The sequence below is a fragment of the Neolamprologus multifasciatus genome, chromosome 16, assembly GCF_963576455.1.
Source record: "Neolamprologus multifasciatus chromosome 16, fNeoMul1.2, whole genome shotgun sequence".
Taxonomy (NCBI): domain Eukaryota; kingdom Metazoa; phylum Chordata; class Actinopteri; order Cichliformes; family Cichlidae; genus Neolamprologus; species Neolamprologus multifasciatus.
The window spans coordinates 18,783,805-18,810,374 of record NC_140454.1 but is presented as its reverse complement, the minus strand read 5'-3'; the positions used below and the strand labels follow the sequence as shown (position 1 = coordinate 18,810,374).

General features: G+C 38.9%; 4 protein-coding genes across 4 annotated transcripts; all 4 read left to right on the top strand.

The window, feature by feature from the left end:
- The first annotated feature begins 5,127 nt into the window (after positions 1-5,127).
- Positions 5,128-8,295, top strand: hoxd12a (homeobox D12a). The gene is made up of 2 exons (XM_085135294.1): positions 5,128-5,841; positions 6,308-8,295. The coding sequence occupies exons 1-2, from the start codon at positions 5,292-5,294 to the stop codon at positions 6,544-6,546; spliced, it is 789 nt and encodes a 262-aa protein (XP_084991420.1). The 5' UTR covers positions 5,128-5,291; the 3' UTR covers positions 6,547-8,295.
- A 2,157-nt stretch (positions 8,296-10,452) lies between these two features.
- Positions 10,453-14,535, top strand: hoxd11a (homeobox D11a). Its single transcript, XM_085134814.1, has 2 exons — positions 10,453-11,936; positions 12,561-14,535. The coding sequence occupies exons 1-2, from the start codon at positions 11,336-11,338 to the stop codon at positions 12,794-12,796; spliced, it is 837 nt and encodes a 278-aa protein (XP_084990940.1). The 5' UTR covers positions 10,453-11,335; the 3' UTR covers positions 12,797-14,535.
- A 1,907-nt stretch (positions 14,536-16,442) lies between these two features.
- On the top strand, positions 16,443-19,073 carry hoxd10a (homeobox D10a). The gene is made up of 2 exons (XM_085135134.1): positions 16,443-17,556; positions 18,320-19,073. The coding sequence occupies exons 1-2, from the start codon at positions 16,809-16,811 to the stop codon at positions 18,592-18,594; spliced, it is 1,023 nt and encodes a 340-aa protein (XP_084991260.1). The 5' UTR covers positions 16,443-16,808; the 3' UTR covers positions 18,595-19,073.
- Positions 19,074-20,589: 1,516 nt separating this feature from the next.
- hoxd9a (homeobox D9a) lies at positions 20,590-22,368 on the top strand. The gene is made up of 2 exons (XM_085134617.1): positions 20,590-21,303; positions 21,797-22,368. The coding sequence occupies exons 1-2, from the start codon at positions 20,736-20,738 to the stop codon at positions 22,039-22,041; spliced, it is 813 nt and encodes a 270-aa protein (XP_084990743.1). The 5' UTR covers positions 20,590-20,735; the 3' UTR covers positions 22,042-22,368.
- Positions 22,369-26,570: the final 4,202 nt, after the last annotated feature.

The window sequence follows — 26,570 nt, the reverse complement described above, 5'->3', positions numbered from 1 at the left end:
AAAACCTGCAGAACACCGGCACTCGAGGCCTGGAGTTACCTACCCCTGGTCTAGGTGAAGAATACAAAACGAGCACCCAGGGTATTGCTAAGAACAATTCCCACAACTGAATAAATGTTAACAAATGCTAGCAAAGATTTACTGGTACTTGTTTTCTCCTCATCGCATCTCAAGCTCTTGCACAAAAAATAATATGTGAAACACACAAATGTGATAGTAGAATATTAAGTTAATAAATCCTAGATATTGTTTTGATAACCAGGGAGTAAATCAGAGGCGACTGAAGGATTACTAATAGCCTATGTTAGAGGTGAACAATAACACGAGGCTGTAAATTAATGTACCTCCATCAATGATCAAAGATGCTGAACTTACTTGAAATAATAATCAAAGTGACAAATATACTGAGCTATGTGGGACACCAAATCCTCATGTATGTGTAAGATTGTGTGTGATATTAGTCATTCATAAAATCAAGAGAATTAAAGTGTGATATTGTAAAAGAGTGTTAACTCACTTGTGTAGGCAATTCTCTCAGCTTTTTAAGAACTTCCTGTGCTTAGTGCTTTATTTTTTTTTTCAACACTTGAAGTATGATGACATGGGGCTGATTTTGCAGACAGGGTCAGTGATAGATAAAGTTGTTTCACATGATCCTACTCCTATTAAATGTGCAGAAGAGAGAACCACTTACACCATCATTAGTGCTTCTGATATTGCTAAAACAATCCATGTACACTGTTAAAACGACTTTGTAGACTTCTTTCTTGAAGTGAGAGGTCCATCTAGTGGCGTTATCTTGTGAATGCAGTTGCATAACAAACGGGAGCATATTATGTTGTCCTAATCAACCATGTTTGAAAGCCACATTGTCCCATAAGTCGAGTTATGATGCATTATTGCAAGTATTTCGATGCTTGCTTGCTTATTATTTATTTTTTTTATTTTGCTTTAACTAGTCAACCAGGTTAAGATTACACAGGACGCTTTGAGTGAGAGATGAAAGCCATGATGAAACATTCAAAACATGAGCATTTCCGGTGCTTTTATTTATGCTTTTAAAAGCCATTAAAAGGAAACACTGTACCGGAATCATGTAAATATGTTTTTTTTTTTAAATCTAAATTGTCGAGAATTTTCGTCTTTTCCTGATGTCATTAAAGCAATACTTTTACCACGCTCCACCTCATCTATCAACTCTACACACAAAAAATGTTAAACTAAATGTTAAATTTAGTTTTAACATTTAGCATTGTTTTGATTACTCCCTGGTTATCAAAACAATGCTAAATGTTAAATCACACAGTAGTAACTGTTTTCCACCATTAAACTTACAACTTTTGTAAGTTTGTGTATGCTGGAAACTACCCCCACCCTTGTTTTGACTTTTTGAAATGTTAACTGTGGCATTTCTTTGCACTGCTTTCGTGGCACGTTTATACAAAATCATGACTGCACTGGAGATGAAGTTATAATGCAGCATCAGCACCGTCCTTATAACATAGGGTAGCTTTTATAGCCCATAGCATATGAGGCATTTTAACGTTTTTTCACCATCAGTAAATTAATTGTGACGCAGCATATTTGAGAAGAAACTGTGACTCCAAGCTCCAAAGATACACACCACTGATGTATTTGAATCAACACACCTAATTTTTTAAAGAAAGGGATCCTTTTCGGTAGCCCCATTAAAATACAGAAAACAGAAAAAAAACCCCACATTTGTGGGAGTACTATCCTCGAAGGGACTCTTGGTTCAGGTCCATTACTTCAGATAATTCTATTGAAAGGCACCAGGGTGTCAAGTGTTCCCAAATGAACGCGACAGTTTCTCAGAATATAATCAGCTTTTTCTCCGATGCAACACCTCACGTTATTATTTCTGTTAAGGTGACCGGAGCTTTATATTTTACATAATGGAAATTTAAGCTGAATGTAAGTCTACAGTCTCTTAAATTTGCTATATTTTTTATGTTTATTCATTTTTTTGAAATTTATTTTTACTTCCAGTGACTCTAAATTGCTGAAACTTTAACTGCGAAAATTCAGTGTAGCATTTCTCAGCCATGAGAACTTGAACGAGGGAAGCAGCAAGTTTATTACCAAGGACAATAGACGGCGGATAGCCCTCAAAGGAAAACAGCCAGACTGGAAACAGCTAGACTGAATATCCTCAATTTGGCTCCTGACACCCTAAACACGAAGGACGAAGAACAGTAAATGACACTAAAACTAGACACTAAAACTCTATTTTGAAATTGTCGGAGTCTGTAATTTTGTGATTCTTGGTTGCAGCCGAAAACTCACTTTTATAAAGCAAAACGTTTCCTAAATATAGGTTCACACACGTTTCATGTGCGTTATTATATTAATTTTCTAGCCTTAAAGCTAGCATTTCTGATGACTGCTGTCCATTTGGCCTCGATAGAAGCTGTGAACACCAGATTCTGGGCAACACTCGTAGGAAACACGAACAATTCATGGGCGCAGGTAAAACCGTTCATCTGCACACACATTAACCACTAATTGTTCCTAATCCTAATAATTTCTTCTCAATTAGTTTTAGTCATATAAATAGTTTTAGTCACATTAAAATGACGATGTAATAAACGACAAACGACAATACAATTTTCAGATTTTTCTTTGCTGAAGTTTGATTGTAGTGTCTGAGTTACTCTGAATACTGAAAACACATGGCGCATGAGTCGTGCAAAAAAGTGATTGCCGATGTATGTGTGTGTTTTATTTCTATCGTCGATAAAGAAGGGGTTATATATAAATTAAAGAACCTGTTTTGTAAGTATCTATAAGTATCTCCTCTGTGTTCCACATTACAATCAATCTGAACCTTGTTGATAACTTTAAATATTTTTACAGAACTCAGTTTATCTTGCATTTTGCGCAGCCGTCTTGGCCAGATGTCGTGAAAAGACATTTTTAATGTCATTTTTTCAGGTTTTGAGCTGGTTGAAGAAAGTTTGTAATGAAGGTTTGAGAAGGATTAAGGTCACTTTGCAAAAAACGATTGCAGCGCCTAAATTGTGACAGGAAGGTTCAAAATGACTTCGAATATGTGCGATATGTTTGAGATTTGACTGATTATAGGATAACACGTTATTTACGACAGTTTAAATCTAAAACCTCGCATAGTCTATATTTTGAAAGTTTTTAAACTATGAAATTTGAAACAGAAAAAGTATAAACTGCAAACCCTCCCCCCCAAAACGTCTGATTTTATAACGTTTCCCTCTTTGGATGAAATAAATGTAACAGCGTCACTGGGCTTTTAATTAATTGAAAAAAAACGTTGTTTTCAGTCTAACACATATAATTTTAATACCTTAAAATCGGCTTTGTAAAACATCAGTTCATGTGATTGTTATATTTAGCATACCTAGGTACTGATGACGATGTAGACTCTGGAGACATTATCTCATGGTTCCTTTCCTGATAATCTTTTTTTTTCTTCTTGCACAGGAAACCAAACACGACTCAAATGGTTACTGGAGATAAGCAAAGCCCCTGCCGCAGTAAAAACATTACAATGGTCAGAGTAAGGACATAATGACACGATACAAAGGCTATATATGCATAATGTTATGCTGCCACCTATTGGATTAAAGCCGAAACATCTCACATAATCAAAACACTACAGGTTTAGTAAAGCTTTTGTCTTTTATCTCGTATCAGATTAAACCCATTCAGAAGCTTTGGCTTTAATGCTAAACATTTCCAGACATATCCAAAAAACCTGAAACAAAAGAAAAAAAAATCAGCGACAGGTTCAGCATGATTAAATGTTTATTTTACATTTTAGGGATGTTTTGTTTATTTATTCATAACCACAAAATCCTCCATGTCGTCAGTGTCATTTAAAAAAAATCTATATCACGTCACACCGATTTCAGGGGAATACTGTATCCAAGAAAAAAAATAAACAAATAATTTATATAAAACATGCAGTAATACCAAAGAAAATAGTGCAATGTACTCCCCATGAATTACAGGCGTCCTTTCGAAAATTATATGGTATGGAGATATTATGGGTGTATTAGGAAAGCTGGTATAACGCACAATTACACCGTGTAGCTGAAGTATCCCACAACAGTACATTCCCACATATCCCAACAGTACGATCATAAATAAATACGGAAAACTACAAACAAAACTGAGGTTGTTCTAAATTTAGCCAAGAACCTGATATTACCAGAACAAATGTGCTACAAAATGATAGCAGTATGAAGTATTTTCCATTTTATGTAAAGGTACTAACATTTTACAAGAATCTCAGTGTTATTTTGGTACAGTTGGGTTACAGCGTAGCACATTTTACACAGAGATGAAGGCACCAATACTCTACAGTGAGTTTCATATGTGGCTTTATGGTGATCTTTAACTGGTGTGTTCAGATCTACCTACCTCAAGTTTCTTGAGCAAGTTTTGTCAAATAAATAAATAAATAGATAGATAAATAAAAATAATAGACAAAAATACTTCTCTAAAAGTCAGTGGGAATTTTCAATCATGCGGTTGTAACTTTATTTCTGTGCTTAGACCTTGGCTCTTTACCAGCGCAAATAAAGGGTATTTTGCAGGCATTACGAGGAAACCAGGGCTACAATCAAATATCAAATACAATGCCCTGCGTGCACTAAAGGTATGTGACCCTTTATGCCCGTTTATCCTGATATAGTGGCATTGTGTATAAATACAGCACGCCAGGCAGGACAAATTCGTACTTCTTGTCTGCACAATTTAAGGTTTTTGGGTGCATTTTCAGTGAAAGGGTAGTTAGAATTATGGTCAGGGTTACTGGGCCTTTCATTGTGTCACATGAAAGGCAAAACGCAAAGTTAGTGGCGTTATCTATCTATCTATCTATCTATCTATCTATCTATCTATCTATCTAGCATTTCAGTGCTTCCATGTGCACATGCTATTGCATGACTCAGCCCACACAATCAACTTGTTATCCTTGATATCTGCTTCACGGTGGCATCCCAAGTGCTCATGGCACTGAAATCATCGTCTAAAATCATATTTCTGAGGGTTTTTTTTCTGAGTAATTGCAAAGATTAAATGGTTGGTTGGAACCATTTCATTGCCCACCCGCCCAATACCAAAACATTTCCTCAAGGAGCATTTTGCTTTGCTGTATTGGAAGCAAGGGTGGGGGCGGAACAACATAGTTTACATATCACGTGACACTGTATTAACAAATCAACAATTACCTTCCCTTTATTCTTCAGGAGTTGCTAAAACGCTTGCAAGAAGCGTTTGAGGAAAGCTCCATGGAAATGTGTGAGCGGAATCCTTTAAATCCTGGCTATGTTGGTTCTCTGTTAAATTTTGCTCCCCCTGAGTCGTTGTATTTCTCCAACTTGCGCGGTAATGGAGCCCATATACCCGGGCTGCATCAGCTCCCTTACAATAGGAGAGAGGTGTGCACGCTCCCATGGACTTCCTCAAGTTCGTGCGCGTCTGGGCCAGCGGCACCACCACAGAGCCGCGCCTTCGGAGGCTACTGTCCGCCGTTTTTGTCCAATTCAGTGTCTTTAAACACAAACTCCTCGAGCGGCCACGTCAAGACGCATTTGGAGGAGTCTCCTCGATGCTTTCAGGACACAAGCCAAAAGACAGAGGAGTCTGGCAGTCAAGATGAAGTTTACGCCGGGGATCACGGCGTCCGTTACTCAGCTCTGGACAACCGGTCTCACGGTTCTGCGGCACAGCTTGGTCCGGATTCAGCAGGTCCACTGAACGTGAACGGCCCCAAACAGGAGGAGAATCCCATTCACACGTTATCCAGTAACCCATGCTCCAGGACGACTTTTGCTCAAGGTTAAGTAGTTACATAATTCTTCAAGCCAGATTCCTTATTTTATCAGTAGTGCTAGCTATTTTACTATAAAACCACAAATTTGCAACAATATGGGCATGATCTATGCTTCTGTGTGGCCACTGTGTGGTTCTGTGGCTATAACTAATCTCCTATAACGTTATTACAACAGGAATGCATACATGTTGCTATGATTTATTTATTTTTTGTTCCATGTATACTATTTAAAATGTCCCATAATAACCTTGTAGAGTCCTTTGTATGTGTGAGTCATTCTAATTTCAGGTCTTTTTTCCCATAAGCGCAGCAGATGTGGCTTCTTTTTCTTATGATCTTAATAAAATATGTAAGACGTTAGCCACGCTATAAGCAGCGCATTTGGGACCACTTATTTTCCTTCACCTTATTTAACTGTGGCTGAAGGTGCTGTTAAAGTTTAAATCTTGTTTGCGCCTCTACTCTTTTCAGGTGCCCCGTGGTGCTCGTCGCAAGTGAAAACAAGAAAAAAGAGAAAGCCCTACTCGAAGCTGCAGCTAGCTGAACTTGAGAATGAATTTATGATGAACGAGTTCATTAACAGACAGAAACGCAAGGAGCTGTCAGACAGACTTGACCTTAGCGACCAGCAGGTGAAAATCTGGTTTCAGAATCGGAGGATGAAGAAGAAACGACTGATGATGCGCGAGCAAGCTTTCTCTGCATACTGATGACCTTTGGCCTTGATCCTGAGCATCGCATCAATAATGTAACGTTCTGCGTCCACACTCATCTTAGAAATTACTTCATGTTGCTAAATTGATTCCTCCAGTTGTGTTGGAGGAGTCACTGACTGGAATAATTTCCTATGTTCTTTTTTTTATTTTCTCGAATGAATGAATCTCAACATTTATCAGCTGCACAGGTGGGAAAGGTGGGTGGACGGAATTGGTGGGCCGGGTTTCGCGTCTACAGTCGTGTCTGTCGTTAGGTCTGGGCGACTAAAGCACTTTGGTGAAGGTCATGGAAATACATTTGTTTTAGTTTAATTTAAATGCGCAGCTTCTGTTACGTTGTATATTATACCTTCATCAAAAAGTTCCAGCATATTTGTAGTATAGTCTAACAAATACAAAAAATAAATTTGCATTGGTGACTGAGACTGAGTAGATTTTTACGCATGCTGGGTCACTTTTGGCCTTAAGATTTTCCAAATGCGCCGTAGGCCACAGCTTCCAAACTGGTCTTAGCCGGCGGATGATAATCAGTCTATAAGCCCACTTGTTTCTCATCCAGCGCAAATATGAGACTTAAACAGAAATGTGGAACCTTTTGTTTTTGAGTCTTTTGTATGACGGCCTTTGCATGTAGTGCAGCCTTATTGTAGAAGGCAACAGTCAAGTTCACGTTTACGATGTGTAAAACATTAGCAATAGTCAACACTGCAAAATATATCTCATGATTGCATGCCCATCCCCTAATAGCTGTTATTTAATCAAATTTCTGAATTATCCACCTTTTTTTGTGTAAATCTGTTTAAAGAAGTAATACGAAACTACTTTTCGCAGCGTATTTGGCGCTAGGAAGTGTTTACGTTTGAAACCCGCAAAAAAAGAAAAAGAAAAGAAAAAAGGTTTGTGGATGTGAAACAGTCTGATGGTGTCAAAACGCATAATATCTGTTGTAAATTAAATGTTTATCTTTTTTGTTGTTGCTAGACCTCTGTATTGTCACAAAAAACGCACATATATGTGATCTCAAGGTCGCATCAAAGTCACTCTAAAGCGGAAGATTTACATTTTTTTTAAAAAATACATACGCAGTTATAGTTTATTCCAAGCTGGATTTGACTTATTTAATAGCAATTTCAGAACGCATGGTGTTGGTAAGTATAATATGAAGTTATACAAGCTTTTTTTTTTTTAAATCAAGGTAAATTGGTTTTGTACTGTGGATACACCTGGAGATGAATGCCTTTGTAAATAAAGATCCTTTAAAAAAAGAATCGTGACCAAGTTATTTTGCATCATAATAGATATTTCATATTTATTAGGAATGATATTGGAAAGAAAATGTAACTAAAGACTTCACGCTTGTGCCGTTCACCGTTTCATATAGCTTCGCTCCAGAGCTGATATTTAGCGTATAACCGACCACTGATCTGCACCTCTTCCACGCTGCGTCACATAGATTTTAAAACTAAAGTCAGCGTCGTTTGTTTAGGAAATCTCAAAGCCTGCAGATGTAAAAGAACCATGAGAGGGCTGCCTTATGCGAGCGTAAGCTTTCTCTAGAAATTTGTATCTCTATAAAATGTCTGTAGCATGGATGAATATTTTTCTTTTATATCTGCACCTTTAACGGGCTATTATCTCTCTGCTCTCCAGCACTCACTTTAAATTGAAACCCCTCCACTCTGCATTTGGCTTTGGCATTTTATATGCGTAATTCTTCTGCACAGTGGATAACCCAGCAGCATTTCTCACCCACAAGAAAATCTCTGCATGCCAGTTGGAGGTTATTGCGGCTACAACTAAATGAAATGGATGTAAATCAATATCTCAGCGACATCATGTGAACTTTCTGCACCAGACAAGTCCATCCGTGCTCATTAGTGGTGCATGTGATATGGCCAAATCTAGCTCTGTCACTGTTTTCATTGACCAAAACGCTTCGCTGGTGTTTCCACGGCGGACCTGCAAGTCACAAGTGGTCGGGGTAATTTTAAACCAAGAGAGACCGCGACTCTGGAGGAACGACCAGCCATCAGCAGAGCAGCACACGCGACATTACGGGAGAGTGAATCTATAAATGGTTCCCCTCGTTACATCATTATCACGTCATCATCACCGCATCACTGCAACTATTATGTTTCTGTTAAACTGCAGTTATAAGTTCAAGGAAGTCTGAATAACATTTTAGAGCTATAGTAATTTGTAATGAAACATAAAGATTTTTTCCCTCTCCTTACAGAGTTTCTGGGACTTTGGCATACTTTCAAACCACTGCAATTCATTCTTTTTGCCCTCACTGTTTTGCGGGCCTGTTGTGTGGTGCTTAGAAGCTTAACAGCCAGTTCTCCTTCCACAGAGTATTTCAGACGCCTGCAGTGGGTTTTCTGTGCGTCTCAGACATTGTTTGCTGCTTTATTGGTTTACTGCCTGGCTGCGTCACATAGCTAAGGCTTCCTTTAGATAGTTGAGGTGCCAAAAACAAAGTTAAGGTCAAGTTAGTAGAATGTGGGTTTCTATTTCTCACAATATCAGAAAAAAAGTCTTATGGAAGTTAGTTTTCGTGTGTCTATTTCAGCAATTGTGTTTCAAGTGGAACCTTTTAATGTTTTGCTTAATGTCACACGCCTTAATTAAGCAAGCTGGACAACACGACGTTTAACCTTTGTGTTAATGCTTGGAACTTCAAAGCATCTCGTCTGCAGCCTGATTTGATATCTGAAATTTTAAGCTTAATACAGTCTTACACATTGCAACCTTTCCATGTAAATGTATGCATGAATTTCAAAGTTAAAACCTATAGAACTCGATATGACACAAACACTTGCAGAATATAACCGCTAATGATAATAATACTAGCGATAGAAACACCAGAAGGATATTTTAAGATGTCTCACAGCAAATAAATAATAGAAGACGGCCAAAAAAGACAACCTAAAGCACACAAAACACCAAATTATAGCAACAACTCGTCTTAACTTAAAGTAAGCCATTAGTCTCATACCGCTATCAACTTTTCACTGCAATTTTTTTTATTAATTTAATAATTAAGTTATTTGTTCATGTGATAGTTACATAGATACAGATGTTTTGACCTTCTAACGCTGTGGAACATAGATGGAAGTAGTTTACTTTGGAACATTTTGGCCTAATTTTGGAAAATGTCTTCTAACTGGCTAAAAAGGGATTATTATGACATGGAGTTGGAAACAGAACTCGACCAACGAGCTTGACTTTACCCTCCATGATATTAAAGTTGTCTTTAAGCGAACAGCACATTATGTTTGAAGCCCGACAATCGAACAATATAAGCCCACTGAGAAATATGAACTACATTTTTCCTGCATATATATGTATATATATATAAAGTATCACAACTACAAAAAAAACTACATTAAATGGAGTCATTTAAAATAAAATAAAATAAAAATCGCCACGTAATAAGTTAAAAATACAGAAAGAGATGAAACAATAAATTTATTAATACTTACATAGACGAAAAAAAATTATTGGAGGAAATCTCATTTATATGAGAGATCCGTTCATCACTGGTATAAGTTCGTTTTCTCCACCAAGAAGGAGGAACACACTGCAAGCATGGCTGCCCACGGGCAGTAAAATGATTTGGCTGCACAGGCTTGTTGGTGAAAAAGGCTTGGTGGACATCAGCTACACCACAGACGGTCAAAGTCAGTTGTTTTGGACTTGGCAATGCTGGATGTGCTTACCGATTTGTGCTTGCGCTTGACTTATGTTTCTGTGGAAACCAAAATCAACATTTCTGTGTTTGCAGCAACATTCCATGTGGTTGTTTACTTGTCTGTTTTCAAGTGCATCCATCTGTACTTAATATTGGGTTATTGTTGTTTTTTTTTTTTTAGTCAACAGGACCATTTAATGGGCAGATATTTCTAAACAACGAGTTTTAAAAATGGACCCCGCAATGTAACTGGGGTGTAATATATACAATAATCTATTGCAGCCCGTCCTGTCGTGGTCTTTTATTTCTTTGTGATGCCTCAGCTTTTTGTCACCATGGTGAAGGCCAAGAAGCTTGTCAATGAAACTGAATTCAAATGATTTCCTTCTGGCGTTTCTGTATGTATGTAACTCTACTCAAACCACCATGGTGCACAGTGATTATGCGCAATGAGCCTTAAATGTATTTGCATAAAATCTGACTTGGTGAATCACATATTCCACAGGCTGCTTCTTCTTCTTTTTCTTTTTTCAGCGCGAGTAGGTACGGTAGCCTTGTTGCCATGCCATTTAAGCTTTGCATTGAGGTTAACGTTAATAATTCCGCTAACTGTTGCCACAAACATATAAAGCCCCGTCAAAATTTACTGACGCCATCACTGCGTATAACCGTCATTACACATCATTACAAGATGTGGATGATGTTGCAGCAAAGCTTTTAATTAAATATCCCAGCGATGGTTCACACATTTCTTCTTCTTTTTTTTCGTGAGCTATAGGGCAAGAAGGCTGGAGAGGAGTTGCCTCTGCAGCCAGAGAGCCAATGGAGTCTCTTGCATGCGCTCACATGAGTTTTTCCGGACAGTTTTTAATGACTGATATTGATGTATGGTAATTTCTTAGCTGGATCACATGACACAATTACCTCAAGAATCGATCAAGATGTATTGCAGGTCTGCCTACGTTTCCGATTTTTTCTCCCTGGCGGGGTCTTTCCACACGCCTGTGGTGCTATAGATGGACAAAGTTTAACACAGCAAAGCTGCCAATTCCTTTCCTCTGTTGCAGAGAGGAAAACTGAAGAGGAGATATGACGGAATATGATGATCGCAGCTGTGCGTCAAATATGTTTTTACCGAGCTGCACTTATTACGTTTCGTCGCCCGATTTTACATCAGTCTCCTCCTTTCTACCCCAGACGACTTCGTGTCAGATTAATTTCCCCTATTCTTCCAACATAGCTCAAGTCCAACCTGTTCGAGAAGTCGCTTTCAGGGATTACGGACTGGACCATCCCAAATGGCACTACAGGGGCAATTACGCGTCTTACTACTCAACGGACGAGATAATGCACCGGGACTTAATCCAGTCCTCCAGCAGCAGGGCGGATGTGATATTCAAAAACGAGTCCTTGTATGGCCACCACGGAGGGACAGGCTCGGCTTGCAATTTCTTTACCAGCGTGGGTCGAAATGGGGTTCTTCCCCAGGGCTTCGACCAGTTTTTTGACACTCCTAACTTGGACAAGCCCAACGCGGAGCTCCCCAAACAAAAGACAGACTATAACGTTCCGGGTGATGCTGCGAATAACAATCAGGCTTTGACCAAAGTAGAACAACACAAAGCTGATCAAACCGGGAACGTCGACGAGGACTCGTCCTCCAACTGCAGCGACAAGATTAACCAGCAAAGTAAGTCAGTAAGGATATAGTCCTATGTGTGTTAGACATAAGATGAACAGTCCAGACTTTAGAGGGTCTGGACTGCGCCATTTCCACCGCCGCGACCGTGCAGGGTTATATGCTTCTTTATAAGCATGCAAAAGCTTTTATATCCCAATAAGATTTACTTTATGGTTGTAAAGGTATTTACAATGGGAGACCGTTAAGTAACCATACTTAAAGGCCTCCTTGTGTCCAATAATAATACCTTGTTGCCAGGTTTGATTTGTTTTGATAGGAGATTAGAGGAATTTTTTGTGACTCTATATATTATACTTTAGTGCTGTGCAGATATAGAAATACAGTGAGGAAATGCAGACTGGAATGTAGTGGAAAGTAACCAAACACCAACATGTAGATGATCATTTGCGCCATATTGACTAATTTTCACGGGAATACCTGTGTTGGTTATTTCAGTCTACGCTCATGTGTGTGTGAGTGTGTGTGTCTGTGTGTGTGTGGATGAGGAAGTTTTTTTTTCAGAAATAAAGAAGTAAATCTATTAATCTGCTCTCTTTGCTATATTTCAAATTTGGGAATTTTGACATTTGATGTAAAATCTGGGAAAACTTTTTTTTTTTTTGTCTTCCACAGGTTCATCAACCAAGTCCAGGAAGAAGAGGTGTCCCTACACCAAATACCAAATCCGAGAACTTGAACGAGAGTTTTTCTTCAATGTGTACATTAACAAAGAGAAGCGACTCCAGCTGTCTAGGATGTTAAACCTGACAGATCGGCAAGTGAAGATTTGGTTTCAGAACAGAAGAATGAAAGAGAAAAAGCTAAACCGCGACCGTCTACAGTATTTCACTGGGAATCCTTTGTTCTGATACCTGGCATATCACACACAGACACACTCACACAACGGAGGAAAAATCGCAAACACTTTTCCAAGTGGCTTCGTTGTCAGCTGTGATTAACAGTTGATTTCTCAAAAATCTGGCTTTAAAAAATTAAGTTGCCAATATTTTGTATCATTAGAATTTTTGCACCAACTCTTGCATTTAACCTGTTTATTTGTATTCTCATATTTTTGCGTTATCGGTAGCAGAAATTTCCGCAAATTGCGAGCTGTGCTTTGAAATAATTTATATTAAATATATGTAGGCTTCTTTCTTCTCTGAATGTATATTTGTAAGGCGCATGCAATGCAAATTGTGGTGTGAATAAAAGTACGAAAATAAATATGCTGTCACGAAACCGATCACATGGAGTCAAGGAAGTTTTACAAAAAACAAAACTAAAAAAAAACTTTACATCAGGAAAGATTTCGGAATAATTTAGGCGCTTGCAGTACTGTAATGTCCCGTTATTTCCTTTGCTTTGAAACACTTGATTGTTTACTAAACCTTGAACCGTCTAGACACTATAATAAAAGTAGCTGTAAATGTCTAAATAGGGGGCTATTGGACTTTGGTGTCCCAACCCCCAGACCACATAAGGACTGATTCTCCTTCCTGTCTTAAAGTACTTTAACTCCAGGGTAGAAATGCTTTGAGAATTTCTGCGCACCGTTTCCATATTTAGCTCATGCTGGCATATTGGGGGACTTGCAACTAAAAAAATGGAAGACAATGGAAAATATTGTAACCAGGCCGGTCTTCTAGAAGGATCAGTATTTCTTTTTCATGTTTCTCTCCTTTTGCAGTATTATAAATTGGATATATGTTTCTTCGGTGGCTCTGATTCTGCGAAGAAGAAAGAAGCGCAAAGTGAGCTTATAGCACGAAATTTGTGCGATCTTCCTTATGTAGGTAAGGCGACTTCATCTTTGTGTAGCTTCACCATACACGAACCATCTAGCTGCCTCTACAAAAAGTGAAAAAAATGATTGAATTACATAAAAATATAAGGTGCTGTATATCCTTCTCTCCCTTTTTTTGTAACCAGTAGGGGGGACGAACTAAATAAATGCACCAATTTCGGACAAAACAGCCGCTTTATTGATAATTCATTTGTTAAAAGATAGGCGATCGCTCATTTATGCAGCAAAAATTACTCCTATTGTTTTAGTGTCAGAAAAAGAAAACCTGTATAGATTGATTTTTGCTAATTTAGTACCACCTGGGTTACATTTACCGTTTTCCTCCCCAAAAGGATATTAGAAAACTGAGGTTTCATTAAGCATTTAGAAGGGTGCTCAGCTTGTCCTGCAGTGCAATTGCATTACCAACTGTGAGGGGCGTTTCACTTTAATTCTCAGTGTTGCCACAAGAGGTCACTCTCAGTTTTTACAGCCATGCAGTCAATTTAACATCAACCCCACATGAAAGCCTGTCAGTGAGGGAATAATCAGTTCAGCAAGCTGTTTGTTTACATTTCTATTTTAATTATTACTTCTTCCAGTCCACTAAATTCAGCATGGTTTGCATGTTGCTGTTTTTTTATTCTAAGACTCATTCCTTTCAAAGTATTTCATCCTCTTTTTAACGAACTGATAAAAAACACCGACAAAAAGAGAGCCTTGAGTTTCCTTAAAGAAAATAAGAATACTGTTAATCAGAGAGCGCATTACATTTGTGCTAAATGCTTCTCTGAAGGGATGAAGTTCCTCACGAGTGTCTTGAAAACAGCAAACATAATTTCAAATAATTTTCATGTGTATGGAAATGACACCAGGACTTTAATTCTGTTCCGTTTCTTTGTTTGTGATCCGCATCATAAAGGCTTAGACCTTTACCTGAGGGCCGCATGGGCCTGAAGCCCATATCTCATGTTTATGCTAAAAGGAGCAGTGAATATTGACCCACATTTGCTATATATGTATTTCTGTTCAAATATATATATGTATATGTAACATATATGTAACGTTTGTTTCTTTTATTTTCATTGTCAAATTCTCGTCTATTTGAGTCTAGCTATTTACTTTGAAAAAAGGTACAGGTACTCCGAATAAAGACTGAGTATTGTCGCAGTTTTTAAGCTTTCTTGTTTTGCTTGTAACTAAAATCAGCCAGTATTTTTTCTTGTTTTTAGATTTTTTTCTTCGTTTTTAAATTTTACGCGCTCTACTCCAATGTTTTAAATACAAGTGAATCTCTTGTTATTTTCTTTAAATTATCACTGTTAATATTCCACTGTTAACAAGACTAATAATGACACCAATGATGTCAACGAGTGTACGTATCCTTCGGACCATTTGACATAAAAACATATTTTGGATCAATGTGATGTATAAATTGTTGATTTTGCCTGAAGAGCATACTGGCTTCCAAATGAGTTTTTTTTTCATTGTATGTTAAAATGTTATCTTTGCAACATTATTGGAAACATGATAATTAAAAAAGAGAAAAAAAAATATATATCCATTATCATTTGTCTCATTTAGCTGTTGTAAAGCTTTATTTAAATAGCTATAACTGCAGCATATGGGATTCTAGGTTTTTCTTTTTTGACAATCCCGTTTGCATAGCACACGTGTTTGTTTACAGCCAACTATAAATATCGAAGAGCCTTAAAGAGAGCCAAACGGACGTTACACATCTTCTCTTACACACTGTATAATTATTTCAAGCTTGTGCCATTACTATCAAACACATAAGGATTCCCAGTGTTACACTTTTTTGTAAAGGCCGTTAGAGTCAGTGGCAATTACTGGCATGACCTCTGATTTGTGATCATGAATAATTTGGTGGACAGTGTTTTTTTCCTCTCTAGTTTAACAGGCAGTACACGTTTGCCTTCCTTACGAGCGAAAACACTGAGGTATTTAGAGAATACTGTGACTGTGAGCACAGCCACGGTCAAGCAAGTCATTTTGAACTCTGCTTCTGAGCGTCAAATACGTAGTTAAACGAAAGCACAGATATGATAATTCTGGAGAAATGGCATCATGGATTAAGTGTGAAGTGTGTAATAACGACTGAGAAAGCTATAACGTTGACCTTCACGTTTTTACCAGTCTGTGAGTTAAATTTGTTAAAGGTGTGTGTCCACCTTTCACATCATCTTATGGATCTTCTGGGTATTTTAAAAGCTGATATCTTCCAGGAAACGGGGAAGTCGTTTCCTCTTTAATAGAGAGATTCTGTGCACCTTAATTAAGAAAAAAATCATCAACAATAAGCCTATCATAAATTGGCAAATCATAATGAAAAAAGACCAAAATTTAAATAGATGAAAGGAGAAAGCGTTACATTTATACTTAGTTTATTCTTTTGTTACATATTTAATACAAATATAATTGAGACATATGCTGCATATATGTTAAAAAATATATGCAGGGAAAGCACTCTTAATGATTACAGCGGGTGACGTGTGAAAGGTTAAATGCATTATAGTCAGCAGAGCTGCTACATTTTTTCCAAATAGTCTGCAGTTGTCGCCTATGCGCCATGCAGGCACCCCCACCCCCCTCCCCATACATGCACACCTACACACCTACACACACACACTCTCGAGAATGTCTTCCACACAAAGAGACACGCATATGCTCCAGGTTGGTGCACTGATAAACACTTAAACACACACAGCGCGTCTGTCGTTATAAATCTGAGACTAGATTGAAGGCGATCAGTTTTTTGGGGATTCAAATTGTCCTTTCGACGCATTTCTTTCAATTTCGCAAATAAGTCTCCAAGTCCCGCGATGCCCAGTGGAAACGTGCGCGACTGTCTGCAAAAACCAATTTCAAGTCCGTGTTGTAGGTGTCGCTGTTGACCACGTCTGCATCCGCAGTGCGAGTGTGTGCAGAGAGAGGAGGCTGCGTCTCAAGGCCATTTTCAAATCTCATTGGTGGGCTTGTCATGTGGTTGGGAGGCATCCTGACTTACAGATTGTTTTTCTTAGATATGTCAGCTTACAAAGGACATCTCTCTCCTCCTAAGAACTTAAATTCAAAAAATGTCCTTCTCCAGTAGCTCTCCTGTGGCAAATACATTTTTAGTGGACTCTTTAATTGGTGCTTGCAGGACGGACAGCTTTTACTCCAACAGCAACATGTACATGCCGTCTGGCTCAGAAATGGGAACTTACGGAATGCAAACCTGTGGACTCCTGCCGTCTTTCGGCAAAAGAGGGGAGGTCAACCACCAAAATATGGGCATGAACGTCCACTCGTACATACCTCAGATAGATAACTGGACTGATCCGAACAGACCCTGCAGAATAGAGCCTCCCAATCAGATGTCAAACTGTACATTTTCACAGAGCATAAAGGAAGAGAGTAACTGCTGCATGTACTCCGATAAGAGAGTACAAAAAGTCAACTCTTCAGAAGTCCCCGCATATTCTAATGTTATTCCTGAATCGTGTCCGGTCGATGGTCCCGAGATCCCGGTTCCCGGCTATTTCAGACTGAGCCAAACTTATGCGAACGGGAAGCATCAGGAAAACTACTGCCATGAAGCACCGAGTCCAAACGCGACACTGATGCAGCTCAGCCGGGTCACCCCGAAACCGCAGCCTTCCTCGGCGTCTTCTAATTTCTCGGAGGTGGATAAAAAAATTGAGGACGCTTCGCAAAACCCGGAAACCGCAAGAACGCCGGTCCCCGTAGAAAGCCCGGATCCCAAGTCCGGCTCGGAGGAGAAAAACTGCTCAGTGGAAGCGTCTGTGTCCAGTCCTGAGCTGCTACAGAAGGAAGGGAAAGGTGGGTTGGCTGTAATGAAAGCTTTTATCTCGTGGCGCGGTGCTGAGAAGGCTCCAGCATCATAAAACCAAGTATAAAACACAAACAACCCTAAAGTCGTAATGTTTAATGAGAGTCTTTCTCAGGTTGCACTGATAGGCAACAGAGAATGGTTTTACCATGCAGCATGAAGCCTATGTCCCCCTGTTCTTTGGATATTTAAAGTATATGCATATTTTTTTAATGCATAATCTTGTGTTATGTGAGCATATTGCACAGCTTTCATAAATTGAAGCGTTAAATCAAGCTCCTCTGATTAATTCTAACATCTGTTTGGCAAATGTGTGAACTTTTAAGTTTTGGAAAAAGATGAAAAATGATGAGGAGAAATCTCACCTTAACCCCAATCCAGTTTTGACAATTTGCAAAATTAGTCAAATATGTCAAATTCCTTATGAAATCTTACACGATTCATATTAATTCACCATTTAAATCAGGATTTACAGAAAAAAAGATCAGGCCATATACACACGTATTCTTCGTGTGCGAGTTGATCATTTGGGGTTTCATTTCATTTTTGTTTTATTAGTGATGGCATGTGAGTGACTAATAACAACCCATGCATTTTATTTATTCAGGGAAATGTTGTGCGTTATTTCCCAGAGGTGAAATCCAAGCAGCTGATGAGCTTTTTGTTCGAGAGGACGCTCAGTGCGTCGCTAAAAGAATAAAAATAAATAAATAAAAAATAAAACTCTGATTTCTCTGATTTGAATCCCTGCAGACTGCAAGAGTGACACTCTCACAACCAACTGGCTGACAGCAAAAAGTGGGAGAAAGAAAAGGTGCCCCTACACAAAGCACCAAACCCTGGAGCTGGAGAAAGAGTTTCTCTTCAATATGTACCTGACCCGAGAGCGCCGCCTAGAGATCAGCAGGAGCGTTAACCTGACCGACAGGCAGGTCAAGATCTGGTTTCAGAACCGCAGGATGAAGCTGAAGAAAATGAACAGGGAAAACCGCATCCGTGAACTGACCTCAAATCTCACCTTTTCGTGAGGCTGCATGTGTTAGCTGTCTTTCTTCCTCCTCGTCCTTCACATATTAGTTTGATGCTTCGCTGGCATTGGACATTTATCTCAAAATCAACAAAACTGTGACTGTATTTGCCAATCTTAGTATTTTTTTATTTGTATTATTATTATTATTATTATTTTGCGTGGCGTCCTGTATTTGTTTTGTTTCATCACAGGGTAACACTTTGTGGTCTTAAATTATTGGGGGGTGCTTCTCTTCTACTAAAAAGACATGGGTCCGGCCGAGCTGTGGAAAAGGTTACTCTATTTCAGTCATGGAAGCACATTTATTGTCGTCTAGTGCAACATTTGTTTAAGAGTAAGTGCAAGCCGTGTGCTCGATAGTGAAATGTTTCTATGGGCTTTAAAGTGATGGAAAAAATACAGAACAAAACGATGTCAATCTGTGAATTTATTGCATGTTTGTGGCATGTATCTTGCAATAAATATATTGTCAAAGGATCTTGTTTTAGATTTGTCCGTGCAACACGGTCTCTGCTCGGCAAATAGCCTGCTTCAGTTTTAGCAGCACTGTGAGTATCCGAAATTAATTTGCACTGACGCAAGCATTATTTTCCTTCAAAAACAGTCCCATTCCGAGCAGGAAAAGGCAAGAAAAAGAACAATTTCCTCCAAGCTTGTTGCACAAAACAGCAGGCAAAACAGTGTGAACGCGTCCCTCATTTGTGTTTCCAGTTTCGTCAAACGTTTGTAATTATGCCGCAACTTCATCTGAAGACGAGCCGAAATAGTTTGTTTTAGACTTCCAACACTTTTAATCTAATCTTCTTAAATTCAGAAAATATATTCTCACGCTCATTTACGCGTAGGCTACTCGAGGAAGGCTAATTCTGGCTAGAAACGACTTAAAAATAAAATCTAAGTAAAATCAGTATGAATAACAAGATAGAATTCCTTTAAAGTCTATTTGGATGCAAAAGAAAAAGCTCAGCAAAAGCATGCAAAGATGGCTGATTGTGTAATGGAATAAAGTTGGTTTAGCTTTTGCGTGCAGGCCTGTTTATAATTAAACTCACTGCCTATAAGGATTAGAGGACGGAGTAAATTACTTTCGGCTCTCCCTTTCTTCGTGGCGAAATCAGCCTTCATTTTCATCTCTACAAAATAACTTCGTGTGGCCTTCTTAGTTTGCCACAAATCTTTTTCAAGCGTCTGATAACGTAACACAATTTCTGATCCCCTCCTCAGATTTGACCTAGTTTTTATCTCCAAGTGTTCACTGAAGGTCGAGACATTCTGCCTTACACAGTGCGAGAAAATGACATACTGAAAAAAGTTGGTAAAAAAGTAGAAGAAGAAACATGGCGAGATGTGCATGCTATTAGTGCTAAATTGCACCTTTCAGAGAGCAATACACACATGGACTCCTCCAAGTCTTTTTTTTTATTGACGGCATGTATAATCACACGCACCTCGTAAAACATTTATTGATACATTATTACTCTCCTTTCAATGAATATAATAATTTCACGACTGCTGCTGTTTCCGCCTCAACTTAAAAAATTAAACCAACTCAGAAAATACGTTTCCTTGCCAAAATATTAACAATGGATACACCGCACTGTGAGCTGAAATGGCGTCTTTTTTATTTTACAACATGTTATTACATCTATTTTACGAGGACTCTGTAAGTCCATAAACCATTTTACTGGGATTGAGGGTATCGGGACAGGACGATATTAGAAGACCTTTTTCCCCCTTGAAGGATTAAGACAGAAGGAATCCGTGTTTTTGGACGGCGTGTGTGCTTTTTGGTGGAAATGTCTCTTACTCCTTTAAAAAACAGAACGACAGACTGTAGGTTTTGTTGAAACATCCTCACATCTTCATTAAAAAAGGGGCATTTTATTTGAGCGTTAGTTTTCTCCCACTAGTCACATCAGAATGGGCTTTTTATTATTTGAGAAATGAAAAGCTAAATTAAACCTGACGAAAAAAAAAAGGGGGGGGGGGGGGGGTGAGCAACGGCAGGATTGATTTACTCGCTGTATTGGTAAATATGACCACGTGATCCATGTAACCAATCCCTGTAGATGCGGGCCAGCAAAAATACTATGATTGTTCATAAAGGGAAGCTTCCCGTAACAGTGCAACCCTTATTATATGAGTAGGAAGCCATCAAAAATGTCTTCCAGTGGCACTCTCAGTAACTGCTATGTGGACGCTATAATGGGGCAGGAGCCGGAGGATGTGTACGGTGCTCGCTTTATTCAGGCTCCACACGCGATGACCCCGAGGCCGTCAGGTGCTGGGGACAACGCAGACTTTTCCTCGTGTAATTTTGCACCGAAATCCACTGTTTTCTCGCCGTCCTGGTCCTCAGTTCATCCTCAGGGGATTTATCATCCATATGTGCACCACCACCACCACCAGTCCCATCTGCCGGCGTCGGACGGGAGATACGTTAGCGTCCGACCGTGGATGGACCCCATTTCGAACCACGTTTCGTTCGCCGGATTCCCCTCCAGCAGTCGGTCGTACGGGACAAAGCCAGAGGTCTTGCCAGCTAAATCTTCAGATTGTGACACGTTGGAAGCGGAGGTTCGGCCGCTCGCTGGCGAATTCACGTGTGGAGTATCGGAGTGTCCAGAAAAAGCAACCAAAGAACACAGTGGAAGTGAGCTTTCGAGCCACAGCGAACCCAAAGAGGAAAAACAAAAACTTGACCCAAGTAAGTAAACGAAATAGCCGGTGCTGATTTACAACTTTAAGAACTGTATGAGCCGGGTGTGTAAAACTGGAGGTTTTACTAACCTATAAAAGTGTCTCGTACTATACTGTTGCTCCGAAAGGGGAGAACCCGCCCTACAAGGGTTATTGCAGGGATCCTAATGTTTTTCATGTCACGGGACACCCGAAATAGATACACAACTTAATATTTCGATAAGACTGGATCTAAGGAGACTTTATACCTAAGTACATATCTGATTTATTCCCCTCTTTTGGTGCGCGGGGGCAATCAGTACAAACAGGAAATCATGTAATCGAAGTCCTCTTTGGACATAAGCAACAGTTCTCATTTTCTTTTGCTTCAATGAAACCGACCGCAAGTCTCTGAGCCCCATTTAGGGAAAAAACAATGGCTACAGTTTATTAAAGGTTACAATAAAAAGGGGAAAAAACCAAACAACTAATCACATGTGTATTTACTTTATGTGTTTTAGGTAACCCTGCAGCAAATTGGATTCACGCACGCTCGACGAGAAAGAAACGATGTCCCTACACAAAATATCAGACTTTAGAGCTAGAGAAGGAATTCCTCTACAACATGTATTTGACAAGAGACCGGCGCTATGAAGTCGCTCGCATACTCAGTTTAACGGAGAGACAAGTGAAGATCTGGTTCCAGAACAGGAGGATGAAAATGAAGAAGATGAACAGAGAGAGGAACGGCAAGGAGCAGCTATAAGTCCGGTGCCGGTGCCGTTTCACACATTCTGACGTTTGTACCAAGGAAGCCATGTGAACAATTATGATTTTTGATAGGAGCCTCCTTAGCCATTTTCATTTTTTTAATTTTATTATTATTATTATTATTTTTTTAAAAACATTTATTAAGTGTCAGCGTTCTGGGGTTATTTGGCCAAATATGCATCACACGTGCAAAAAATTCGCCTTGATGAGACTCACAGAGGATTTGTCGAACAATGTTTCAAGCCAACTGAAGGTTTTACGCAACAAAGTTGGATGTTTACGCAGCAGGAAACATGTATGTGTATTGCTGTTATTTGGAGTTGTATATTATATATATATATATATATATATATATATATATATATATAAATACAAATATAAAAAGAATTCAGAGCAAGTACTTCGACTGCTGTCTATGTCACTACACACACGGGACGCAGTTTCAGTAAAGCGAGAATTTACCCAGTTTTAACGACTTTTTGCTTAAAATCTTTGTTTTTAAAACCTCCTAAATTATTTTTTAAGCTTTCATACAGTTCATGACAAGGTGCCATGTTTGGGAAAGGAAAAGCCTCCCTTTAGTCTAAATCAAAAATAAATGCATAAAGATTTTATCCCTAATTCGTATTTTTGACATGTTGACGTAAGCACCTTGTTCTTTAATTTATTTGTATTAGACCAAAGCATATCCCCCAAGGCCTTACTTATCCAAATGCGGTTTATCGAGGCCACGTAACCTAATAGAGAACAGCACTTTTTAACATAATATTCAATATGTAATGGCTGGATGTTCTTATTAGCATCCCACATATTAAAATTATATTAACCCCCGCTAAATATCATTTAAAACATCTTTAAAAATAACTTTAAAAACCGGAAGATTTTAGTGTTTTTTTAAAAGTAGTGCTCCAGGTCATAAAATGTTTGCTATTGGGAGAGGTGTTGCGGCGAATTTCCAATTTATGGTCCAACTTGTACGAACAATTACTTTAAAGCAGGAAGAACCGCGGTCCAATAAAGCTATAGAAATGGCTAGACGTCTGGCCTAAATTACTTTATGGGCCTGGCCAGTAATTACGCTCTCCTTTGAAAAATCCCTTTTCCTGGGTGTTTGCGTCTGTTGCTGACAAACAGAGTGTAGACACTTTTCCATGGGGTGTCTGGTCGATGAATTGTTTTAGAGGAAATCACCCCCACCTTAATGGTCACGTGTATTCATCAATTGCACTTCCCACCGATGGGAAAAAAAACTTAACTTTGACTGCTGTGTGGTGCAGTCTTATCTTCTGATGGGACTGTGTACTGAAATGGTCAAGAAGAGCATGTGTCTTAATTGTACTTTACGGGCAGGAGCTAACACGCTTTGTTTTTCTTTGTTCTTAAACTTGAAAACACCTTCAGTGGAACTTGTTGATTAAAACAGGAATCCAGAAAGTTGCAGATCTAAAAGCAATCTGTTTACCTTTACTGGAGCTTCATGGCCCCTGGAAAGAATACCGGGAGCGCTAGAGGGCGATGTTGTCCTTTAAGTCTCAGCTAAAGCAGCCTATTCACAGCCGGAACACGTAGACAAGGCAAGGGCCATACCATTGTCCATGTTTTTACAGATTTATATCATAAACGTCTTATGCCCCGATGAACGTATGTGAAGAAGAGCGCGCTACTTTTAACAGTTCCAAACCTGAAAGCCCCATTTTTCTAATCGGTTATTGCAGCACCCTTATACTGATTTTGAAATCTCCTGACAGCTCCCAGGCCCCATATTTCAGCAATATGTCACACATTTGCACAAAGGAGAAGCCAAATTTAATCGTTAGAGAGAAGACTTTCTGAAGGCAGAAGCAGACTCAGCCCACCGTGTAAATGCAGAGAAAATAACAACAGAGACACTGATCTTTCACAGATGTTTTTTTTCCTTTAAAGGGCATGTCTCTGAGCCTCGTCGTTTTATTATTATTAGCCTGCTATTGTTATTGTTAAATAACCAGCGAAGTAGCCTGTCGTTTTAGACTGTCTCACAGTGTCCTGCTTGTTGTGATACTATTAATAATATTACTAATACTTAAAATGTAAACTGTAGTGCTGTGTGTTTCATTAAAACTTCACAAAGCTCACATTAAAACAAGTAATTACAGTTTAAAAATGGCGTCAATTCACTGACAATGAAACACACCAAGTACACTCAGATTTAGCTTTCTTTTTATATATAAATCCAAGTTGTTTTGCTTTATTTTTACACACTCATAAATAAAATGCACCTTATCCTTCTTCAGCTGGTTGTGCGTTTTAGCGCAGTTATGGATCCATAAAGAGATGTGGCAGCACATACTGCTGTGAGCAGATAGAGTAAGCATCACTTTAGTAATCACTATTGAAACGGCTGAACACACGTTCAACTTGGTTGTTGTTTTTTCTTTTTTTTGAGACCACACTGTTTACACACACGAGGAATGGATCGAACTCTGTCTCTGCAAAGGAAGCTGCTTACCCTTTAAATAATACGAATAGGTAGAGACCGTACTGGTTCAATTACGGGTTCAAAGGAGAATAATAGACGGAGCATGGGAGTAACATTTTAGTATGTCTGTCCGTCTGACGTTATTGTGTACAATCACTACAGCAGGACAAAACAGCGGAACAGGCCTGCTTCCATCAGATTATACACACACACACACACACACACACACACACACACACACACACACACACACACACACACACACATATATATATATATATATATATATGTATGTATGTATGTATGTATCTGTGTGTGTGTGTGTGCGTGTGTGCGTGTGTGTGTGTTTGTATACATACTGTGAACAGAGACAGCTTTTTAGTGAGCACTGCGCTGCATGCAGACTTTTCCCGTATTAATGTTATGCGTGTAGGCCAAGATAATCAGGGCAATTTAACATAAAAAAGAGTAAAAAGTAAAGTGCTAACTTTATTAGAAAAAAACGACGTAAGACACATAATACACCTTTTTATTTTATTTTATATTGTTGGGAGAACTGTGTGCACATTAAAAAAACGAAGAAAAGAAGAAGACGAAAAGAAAACAAATGTGATGTATGAGTTTTAAAGTTCGCTTGTCAGGAATGCATTTTAATGTCTCCTCTCCCCCACTCGTCCCAATATAATTTTCGATTTTTAAATTGTTTTTTTTTATTGATGTATTGTTATAAATATGCTTATGAATTTAACGCTTTCGTTTTCATAGCGACTGCAACGAAACAAGCATAAAATATGACTATATATTCTAGATCCTATTCAACAGAATCTGGACGTTACACGGTGTTTCTATGAGAATAGAGCTGCGGATGAATATAGAATGACAATGCGGAGGAACACTAAATGACACTTCTCCAAAAGCGAATGAAACACTGCGGTTTGATAAAAGTGTGGGTAGGCAGCCTCTGGCTAATCAGGAGTAATGTGACGAGGAATTTGTAGCTCAGAATGGGTCACAAAGACAGATACACTGTGCATGGCAAATAATGACACAAATTTGCCTGTAAGCATTAACTTAGTTCACCCCCATTTTTAATCTTTAGTTTCTTGAAGGCAGACTTTGACATGATTCCAGGATCTGAATTTATGGCTCTGAGAAAATCAGTGTCGGCCTATCAATAAGCATGCAGCACTAAACCTGTCAGTGAAAGCCACTTGGCAAAAGAAGGAGAAAAAGAAGAAGAAGAAAACGATTTTTAAACTTTGCAAAGCCTTAATTGTCGTTTGCAGAATAACTGATATGTGATTGATTCATTTATATAAATGTACATTATGTGGCATGCCGAAACGCTTAAAGTCGTGCAACAAGATATATGTTGGACGCAAACAAAGAGGCGCCGACATACAGTGAAAAAATGACACTGATATGCCTCATATGTGTGTGTGTGTGTGCATAGATAGATAGATAGATAGATAGATAGATAGATAGATAGATAGATAGATAGATAGATAGATAGATAGATAGATAGATAGATAGATAGATAGATAGAAAACTGCATCAGTCTATTTCCCTCCAAAAGAAAGGCCTTAAGTATAGTCTACATTACAATAACGTCATAGTCGCAATGCAATGTGATTCAATACATCCTGAGGTCTTGCATCGTTCTCCCTCTTTCACGGGGACACACGCGGGGAGAGAGAAAGGAAAGGGAGCTATAAGACAGGAAACCAGAGCCATTGCTCGGGCTAGCCTAACTATAAATCGCACAGTGCTTTCTCTGGCGTGCCACCAGATGAACGAGACTGAAATACATGACATTCCTCTTTGGTGGAGTCGTAGACACATGTGCAGAGACTGCATGCAGTTGCAGTATTTAGGTCTTTAAGTGTCGAGTTTCAATTACACGAAAACACTTTCACACCATAGTGTATCTCTGTCTCTAATAATAAACAACAGCTGGCCTGTAAGAGCGTGGAAAAGAGCCGCTGATATGCAATATCATTTGGAAACACAAAAGTCCCGCATCCGTTGAAAATCTGTCCTCCAGGACAATGACTGAACATCCACGG